General features: G+C 42.6%; 1 protein-coding gene across 1 annotated transcript; it reads right to left on the reverse strand.

Moving 5' to 3' along the window:
• Positions 1 to 8,343: 8,343 nt before the first annotated feature.
• LOC127312468 (uncharacterized) lies at positions 8,344 to 9,314 on the reverse strand. The gene is made up of 4 exons (XM_071824645.1): positions 9,174 to 9,314; positions 9,012 to 9,080; positions 8,805 to 8,885; positions 8,344 to 8,707 (listed from the first exon to the last, which is right to left on the reverse strand). The coding sequence occupies exons 1-4, from the start codon at positions 9,243 to 9,245 to the stop codon at positions 8,441 to 8,443; spliced, it is 489 nt and encodes a 162-aa protein (XP_071680746.1). The 5' UTR covers positions 9,246 to 9,314; the 3' UTR covers positions 8,344 to 8,440.
• Positions 9,315 to 9,642: the final 328 nt, after the last annotated feature.

Consider the following 9,642-nt stretch of genomic DNA (forward strand, 5'->3'; position numbering starts at 1 on the left):
ATCTTATTCCGACAGTTAACACATGGACAATACATAAAACCATCCCGTTCGTTTTCCTCAGCCACATCGATAAAAATTTCAGGTCCGCAGTGAACTTGTTATGGCATCGGTCACTGTACATACATTGCCAATTCATCTGCATTATATAATTAATCTTATCAAAAACATTACAAAACACCATGAATAGTGAAGCAATGAATATATACACACATGCATTTTATAAATTACGGATGAAAGGATAAAGTTGTTAACCTCGATCGAGAAGGAAAAAAGGAGAAATCTTAAGTGTGCCTTATTTGTGTGAACTTAAGTGCCAAATTCTCTTAGGCATTTCATCGAGCACCTCTTGTGCATAAGAAGAGAGAGCAAAGAAACATACACCTCTTGTGATAAGAAGTGGAAAAAGCCAAGTGTGGCTCACAAGATGTCCCTTTAGTCCCGGTTAATATTACCAACCGGGACTAAAGGGGCGCGAGGCCTGGCACACTCTGCTGCAACCCCTTTAGTCACGGTTTGAAATATATACAAATCGGGCCTAAAGGCTCCAAACGAACTGGGACTAGGGGCTCCGTCGCCCGCGCTGTTCGAACCGGGACTAATATGGCCCATTAATTAGTCTTGGTTCCTTTTTAAACCGAGACTAAAGCTACCATGGGCTTTGGATGAAAGCCCTGTTTTCTACTTGAATGAGCAAAGTCTAAACCCTGGGTTTTGTGTGTTTGATGACAACACTTGAGTAACCTCACCGTGTGCTTTGAGTATCATTGTTAGATTTTCAAGTGCACGGTGACCTCGCTGGACACGTCAAGATCGGAGGACTGAAGCGTAGCTTATAGGTTTTCTTGTTTTGTGTGTGTATCGCGAGGTGACATGGCTGGAGAGAAAAAGGGGAGAAAACCAGTTTTTGTCAGACCGGTACTAGTAGCGGTAGTACCGCTACCCCTACTAGTACCTCCCACGGTACCGCTCTACAGTTCTGCGCTGGATTTGACCCACAGTATGAGTTATGGTACCTCTGCGGTACCTGGAGCGGTAGTACCGCTTGCGAGCGGTAGTACCGCCCATGGTGCCGCCCAGGTACCGTAACTAGTTACGGTAGTACCGCTTCGGTACCGTTGTGGTACCGCTTTGGATCCTGTAAGGTTTGGACCCCATTGCGGTACCTCGAGCGGTACCGCGAGCGGTAGTACCGCTATGTGTCCACGTGGACAAGATCTGTGGGATTTTGAACTCAGAGCGGTAGTACCGCTTACCCAAAGCGGTAGTACCGCTTAGGCAAAAACTGGGCATAACGGTTGGATTTGGAGGAGCCTATTTAAGGGCCCCTTCTTCCCCAACTCGTTTTTATCTCTTCTCTCTCTCTCCTCCATTGTTGCTGAGCTTAAACCTTGAGGATCTCCCTAACCATCCAACCAATCTTGCCCAAATTTTGAGGAGTGGTGGAGGAGACCCCGATCTATAGTTCTACCAAGAGAGATTTCACCAATACTTGCTACTCCTTAGTGGATCTTGGTGTTAGGGTTTCTATGGTGGGATCTTGGAGGAAGTGCACCTATGGAGGCTAGCTTGGTGTTGTGCTAGCCCCATAGGTTGTTGGGAGCCTCCTTGTGGTGTGGAGCTCGCCCCAACCTTGTGAAGGAATCACCGCCTCGACCGGTGTCTTAGTGGAGAAGGGAGCGCCCCTTTGTGGAGCTCTCTTGAGGAAGAAGGTGAGGCTTTCCTTCGTGGTGTGGCCGCCTAGTTTCTTGTGTGAGGCTATGATACGTCTCCGATGTATCGATAATTTCTTATGTTCCATGCCACATTATTGATGATATCTACATGTTTTATGCATACTTTATGTCATATTTATGCATTTTTCGGCACTAACCTATTAACGAGATGCCAAAGAGCCAGTTGCTGTTTTCTGCTGTTTTTGGTTTCAGAAATCCTAGTAAGGAAATATTCTCGGAATTGGACGAAATCAACACCCAGGGGCCTATTTTCACACGAAGCTTCCAGAAGACCGAAGGAGTCACGAAGTGGGGCCACGAGGTGGCCAGACACCAGGGCGGCGTGGCCCAAGCCCTGTCCGCGCCGGCCTGTCGTGTGGGCCCCCCGTGACGCCCCCTGACCTATCTCCTCCGCCTACTTAAAGCCTTCGTCGCAAAACCCCCAGTACCGAGAGCCACGATACGGAAAACCTTCCAGAGACGCCGCTGCCGCCAATCCCATCTCGGGGGATTCAGGAGATCGCCTCCGGCACCCTGCCGGAGAGGGGAATCATCTCCCGGAGGACTCTTCACCGCCATGGTCGCCTCCGGAGTGATGAGTGAGTAGTTCACCCCTGGACTATGGGTCCATAGTAGTAGCTAGATGGTCGTCTTCTCCTAATTGTGCTTCATTGTCGGGTCTTGTGAGCTGCCTAACATGATCAAGATCATCTATCTGTAATGCTATATGTTGTGTTTGTTGGGATCCGATGGATAGAGAATACTATGTTATGTTGATTATCAATCTATTATCTATGTGTTGTTTATGATCTTGCATGCTCTCCGTTATTAGTAGAGGCTCTGGCCAAGTTTTTGCTAGTAACTCCAAGAGGGAGTATTTATGCTCGATAGTGGGTCCATGCCTCCATTAAATCTGGGACAGTGACAGAAAGTTCTAAGGTTGTGGATGTGCTGTTGCCACTAGGGATAAAACATCGATGCTATGTTCAAGGATGTAGTTGTTGATTACATTACGCACCATACTTAATGCAATTGTCTGTTGTTTGCAAATTAATACTGGAAGGGGTTCGGATGATAACCTGAAGGTGGACTTTTTAGGGATAGATGCATGCTGGATAGCGGTCTATGTACTTTGTCGTAATGCCCAATTAAATCTCACTATACTCATCATATCATGTATGTGCATGGTCATGCCCTCTTTATTTGACAATTTCCCAACTGTAATTTGTTCACCCAACATGCCTATTCTTATCGGAGAGACGCCTCTACTGAACTGTGGACCCCGGTCCATTCTTTTAATCGAATACAATCTACTGCAATACTTGTTCTACTGTTTTCTGCAAACAATCATCATCCACACTATACATCTAATCCTTTGTTACAGCAAGCCGGTGAGATTGACAACCTCGTTGTTTCGTTGGGGCAAAGTACTTTGGTTGTGTTGTGTAGGTTCCATGTTGGCGCTGGAATCCCTGGTGTTGCGCCGCACTACATCTCGCCGCCATCAACCTTCAACGTGCTTCTTGGCTCCTACTGGTTCGATAAACCTTGGTTTCTTACTGAGGGAAAACTTGCCGCTGTACGCATCACACCTTCCTCTTGGGGTTCCCAACGGTCGCGTGTTGTACGCGTATCAAGACTGTTTTCTGGCGCCGTTGCCGGGGAGATCAAGACATGCTGCAAGGGGAGTCTCCACCTCCAATCTCTTTACTTTGTTTTTGTCTTGCTTTATTTTATTTAGTACTTTGTTTGCTGCATTATATCAAAACACAAAAAAATTAGTTGCTAGTTTTACTTTATTTACTATCTTGTTTGCTATATTAAAAACACAAAAAAATTAGTTACTTGCATTTACTTTATCTAGTTTGCTTTATTTACTGTTGCTAAAATGGGTACTCCTGAAAATACTAAGTTGTGTGACTTCACAACCACAAATAATTAAACCTGCTTTACTGAATCTTGTTATGAGACATCAATTTTCTGGTGTTAGTTCTGATGATGCTGCTGCCCATGTCAATAATTTTGTTGAATTATGTGAAATGCAAAAGTATAAGGATGTAGATGGTGACATTATAAAATTAAAATTGTTCCCTTTCTCATTAAGAGGAAGAGCTAAAGATTGGTTTCTATCTCTGTCTAAGAATAGTATTGATTCATGGACTAAATGCAAGGATGGTTTTATTGGTACATATTATCCCCCTGCTAAAATTATATCTTTGAGAAGTAGCATAATGAATTTTAAACAATTGGATAATGAGCATGTTGCACAAGCTTGGGAAAGAATGAAATCTTTGGTTAAAAATTGCCCAACCCATGGACTGACTACTTGGATGATCATCCAAACCTTTTATGCAGGACTGAATTTTTCTTCGCGGAACCTATTGGATTCAGCTGCTGGAGGTACCTTTATGTCCATCACTCTAGGCGATGCAACAAAGCTTCTCGATAATATGATGATTAATTACTCTGAATGGCACACGGAAAGAGCTCCGCAAGGTAAGAAGATAAATTATGTCGAAGAAACCTCTTCCTTGAGTGATAAGATTGATGCTATTATGTCTATGCTTGTGAATGGTAGGACTAATGTTGATCCTAATAATGTTCCGTTAGCTTCATTGGTTGCTCAAGAAAAACATGTTGATGTGAACTTCATTAAAAATAATAATTTCAACAACAATGCTTATCGGAACAATTCTAGTAACAACTATAGGCCATATCCTTATAATAATGGCAACGGCTATGGTAATTTTTATGGGAATTCTTACAACAATAATAGGAATACACCCCCTGAACTTGAAGCTATGCGTAAAGAATTTATTAGTACACAAACTGCTTTTAACAAATCTGTTGAAGAAAAGCTTGGGAAAATTGATATGCTTGCTTCTAAAGTCGATAGTCTTGCTACTGATGTTGATCTTTTGAAATCGAAAGTTATGCCTAATGAAAATCATAATAATAAAATTGTTACTACAGCAAATGCCATCCAAGTTAGAATTAATGAGAATATAAGATTGATGGCCGAATTGCGTGCTAGGTGGGAAAGAGAAGAAAATGCTAAAGAAGATAATATAGCTAAAGTTTGGACTATTACCACCACTAGCAATGCTAATGCTCCACATGTTGCTGCACCTCCTACTATTAATGGTAAAAGAATTGGTGTTGGCAATGTTTCCACTTCTAATGCAAAGCGCGAAAAACTGCCTGAAATCGCTAAAATCACTGAAATCACTGTGATAAAACTGCTGAAATTTTTTCCAACATTGGGGATAATGATCCCATTGCTTTAGATCATAATGGTTTGGATTTTGATGATTGCCACATCTCTGAAGTTATAAAGTTCTTACAAAAACTTGCTAAGAGTCCTAATGCTAGCACTATAAATTTGGTTTTCACGAAACATATTACAAATGCTCTCATAAAAGCTAGAGGAGAGAAACTAGAACGTGAAGCTTCTATTCCTAGGAAGCTAGAGGATGGTTGGGAGCCCATCATTAAGATGAAGGTCAATGACTTTGATTGTAATGCTTTATGTGATCTTGGTGCAAGTATTTCCGTTATGCCTAAGAAAATCTATAATATGCTTGACTTGCCACCATTGAAAAATTGTTATTTGGATGTTAATCTTGCTGATAATTCTACAAAGAAACCGTTGGGGAGAGTTGATAATGTTCGCATTACCGTTAACAATAACCTTGTCCCCGTTGATTTTGTTGTCTTGGATATTGAATGCAATGCATCTTGTCCCATTATATTGGGAAGACCTTTTCTTCGAACTATTGGTGCTATCATTAATATGAAGGAAGGGAATATTAAATATCAATTTCCTCTCAAGAAAGGTATGGAACACTTCCCTAGAAAGAGAATGAAGTTACCTTTTGAATCTATTATTAGAACAAATTATGATGTTGATGCTTCGTCTCTTGATAATACTTGATACACACTTTCTGCGCCTAGCTGAAAGGAGTTAAAGAAAAGCGCTTATGGGAGACAACCCATGTTTTTACTACTGCACTTTTATTTTATATTTGAGTCTTGGAAGTTGTTACTACTGTAACAACCTCTCCTTATCTTAGTTTTGTGCATTGTTGTGCCAAGTAAAGTCGTTGATAGTAAGGTTCATACTAGATTTGGATTACTGCGCAGAAACAGATTTCTGCGCTGTCACGAATCTGGGCCTAATTCTCTGTAGGTAACTCAGAAAATTATGCCAATTTACGTGAGTGATCCTCAGATATGTACGCAACTTTCATTCAATTTGAGAATTTTCATTTGAGCAAGTATGGTGCCTCAATAAAATTCGTCTTTATGAACTGTTCTGTTTTGACAGATTCTGCCTTTTATTTCGCATTGCGTGTTTTGCTATGCTTGATGGATTTTTCGATTCCATTAACTTTCAGTAGCTTTGTGCAATGTCCAGAAGTGTTAAGAATGATTATGTAACCTCTGAACATGTGAATTTTGATTGTGCACTAACCCTCTAATGAGTTGTTTTGAGTTTGGTGTGGAGGAAGTTTTCAAGGATCAAGAGAGGAGGATGATACAATATGATCAAGGAGAGTGAAAGATCTAAGCTTGGGGATGCCCCGGTGGTTCACCCCTGCATATTTCAAGAAGACTCAAGCGTCTAAGCTTAGGGATGCCCAAGGCATCCCCTTCTTCATCGACAACATTATCAGGTTCCTCTAGTGAAACTATATTTTTATTCCATCACATCTTATGCACTTTGCTTGGAGCGTCTGTTTGTTTTTGTTTTTGTTTTTGTTTGAATAAGATGGATCCTAGCATTCATTGTGTGGGAGAGAGACATGCTCCGCTGTTGCATATGGACAAATATGTCCTTAGGCTTTACTCATAGTATTCATGGCGAAGGTTGAATCTTCTTCGTTAATTTGTTATATGGTTGGAAACGGGAAATGCTACATGTAGTAATTGGTAAAATGTCTTGAGTAATGTGATACTTGGCAATTGTTGTGCTCATGTTTAAGCTCTTGCATCATATACTTTGCACCTATTAATGAAGAAATACATAGAGCTTGCTAAAATTTGGTTTGCATAATTGGTCTCTCTAAGGTCTAGATAATTTCTAGTAAAGAGTTTGAACAACAAGGAAGACGGTGTAGAGTCTTATAATGTCTACAATATGTCTTTTATGTGAGTTTTGCTGCACCGCTTCATCCTTGTGTTTGTTTCAAATAACCTTGCTAGCCTAAACCTTGTATCGAGAGGGAATACTTCTCATGCATCCAAAACCCTTGAGCCAACCACTATGCCATTTGTGTCCACCATACCTACCTACTACATGGTACACTACAAGAAAAGTTCTGATAGGCAACGTCCCAAAATCGTCCGCTAAGGGGTGTTTTTCGTCGCCTATGGGCCTAACCCGACGATATGGGTTCTGTTGTCGAAACTGCGTCAGGCAAAGTCCTACCACGTTTTTTCCGGTCCGTCGCGCTTGGGTGCCCTTCCGCCACGGAAAATCGGACCGTTGCAGAAGTGTTTCCGGGAGCCCGTTGACTGCTGACGTCATGCAACCGACACGTGGCGACGCAGTTAATCGCGATTAACGGCGTTAACCGCTGAAACCCCGTGGTAGATGGTAGGCCCACACGAGGCCTGCCACATCTTAAGCGGGCCGGCCCATTAAGTTTGCGGGCCGGGCCAGCTGACTTAGTTTGACCGGTCAACTATATAGCTGGGCTGGTCCATTAGTTACGTGGGCCGGGCCTAACCTCTAAGGTTGACTGGTCAAAACATTAATGGGCCGGCCCACTAAGCATGTGGGTCGGGCCGAATGCACTCATTTGACTGGTCAACAGGCAAAAGGGCCGGCCCACAAAACATGTGGGACCCACTTTCATGTTATCGGGCCGGCCCATTTACCAAGTGGGGTCCACCTTAAAGCAAGTGGGCCGGCCCAAGAAGTTATTGGGCCGGCCCAATTAGCACGTGGGTCCCACTTTCCTGCTAATCGGGCCGGCCCATTTAGTGCGTGGGGTCCACATTAGATCAAATGGGCCGGCCCACCAAGCCGATGGGCCGGGCCAAAAGCACAGTGGATCCCACTTTCTGTTAATGGGCCAGCCCATTTAGTATGTGGGGTCCACCATATAGCAAGTGGGCCGGCCCAACAAGATAGTGGGCCGGCCAAAACACAGTGGGTCCCACTTTCCAGTTAAAGGGCCGGCCCATTTAGTATGTGGGGTCCACCATATAGCAAGTGGGCCGGCCCAACAAGCTAGTGTGCCGGGCCAAAAGCACAGGTGGGTCCCACTTCCCAGTTAAAGGGCCGGCCCATTTAGTATGTGGGGTCCACCATATAACAAGTGGGCCGGCCCAACACGCTAGTGGGCCGGGCCAAAAACGCAAGTGGGTCCCACTTTCCTCTTAAAGGGCCGGCCCATTTAGTATGTGGGGTCCGTCATGTAGCAAGTGGGCCGGCCCAACAAGACAAAGGCCGGCCAAAAGCACAGTGGGTCCCACTTTCCTCGTTAACTGCCGGCCCAGTAAGTAAGTGAGCCGGCCCAAAATGAAAGTGGGTCCCACACTACTGTCAATGGGCCGGCCCAATCTGTTATAGGGCCCTGGTTGTTTGACTAGTCAACTTGCATTAAATTACATGAGCCTAAAATCTGATATCAATGATACACACAATTACATACACAAATAAAATAACTAGGAAAATTACAAGGCAATTAATGTGCCCAAATAAAAAAAATTACATAGAATCATTGAGGACTTCTATTAGCATCATCAATAACATGTTGACATTTGGCAATCGCCTTGATTGAATCTTGTGTACTCTTGGTCAACATATCAGCTACAGACCTTAAAGCAGCAATACCATGTCTTTTATAAAGTACAGCCTTGAGATGTTCACTGTTTGATGAAAAGAATGGTCTAGGTTGACGGCTATGAGAGGATGCATCAGAACAAAGATCAGAACTTTTTGTGGGCCTCTCTTCTAATGAAGATTGCTTCATCAGAACTGTATTCTGATAATAATGCAAAAAGACTTAAACGATGAACTATGCAAACATGTATTAAGCATTGTCGATATGAGATAGTCAAAAGTACTAAGCGCAGACTTACATTATATCGTTGCATAGGCTCACGCCGGAACCTTTTTTGCGCTCTATCTTCTACTAAGGACTTCTTCATTACAACTGCATTCTAGTAATATTGCAAACATAGTTACAACAGTGAACTATTCAAACATTTATTATGCAATGTAGATATAAGATAATAACAAGTTGCATAAATAAGACAATGTATGGAACTTGTACTAAGCAGACTTACATCATAATGTTGCACAGGGTCGCTTTGGCGACTATCTTCTAATGATGACTGCTTCACTAAAACTGCATTCTGGTAATATTGCAAAAATAGTTACAACAATTAACTATTCAAACATGTATTACGCAATGTAGAGATCAGATAACAGCATGTAGCAGGACATACTGGCTCGCTGCAGGTCCTTCTCTTGTGTGCACTAGTCGTGGTCGACATGCCTGTCATTTTAGGTTCAGCCATCAAGTGAAATGCTAATCCTCCTGCTCCATTGTCCTTAATCTGTGTTTAGATATCACATTTAAGACCAAGTCAGCTGGTTTCAAATAACAAAAAACTTGAGCTGCCAAATGAATAAGCCAATATTTACCAGATATCAGATAAAAACCAACTAGATGTTGCTTTGCATGAGATACGAATTTCAGACATTCAGATTTAGAGTAGGGTAATGCCAAGGTTTTCCACATAAAGTAAACTGGCATTAAGAATGACCAAATGTCAGGTTCAAATCACCTTCGCCGTTGCTCCAGGACAAGCATATCAAATAGGCAGAAACATAGTAAAGCATGGATGGCATTGCTATGGCAGGGTTCCAAGTGTTTATCTCTTGCATAAGGAACAATGCATATAGGTTATAGAT

Source organism: Lolium perenne, chromosome 7 (genome assembly GCF_019359855.2).
Source record: "Lolium perenne isolate Kyuss_39 chromosome 7, Kyuss_2.0, whole genome shotgun sequence".
Taxonomy (NCBI): Eukaryota; Viridiplantae; Streptophyta; class Magnoliopsida; order Poales; family Poaceae; genus Lolium; species Lolium perenne.

Excerpts from the sequence above, each read along its gene's own strand:
- LOC127312468 (XM_071824645.1), bottom strand. The coding sequence starts at position 9,245 with ATGGCTGAACCTAAAATGACAGGCATGTCGACCACGACTAGTGCACAC. Across the intron at positions 9,081-9,173 it reads GAAGGACCTGCAGCGAGCCA|AATGCAGTTTTAGTGAAGCA; the intron begins GTATGTCCTGCT and ends CAATATTACCAG. Across the intron at positions 8,708-8,804 it reads AGCCTATGCAACGATATAAT|AATACAGTTCTGATGAAGCA; the intron begins GTAAGTCTGCGC and ends CATTATTATCAG.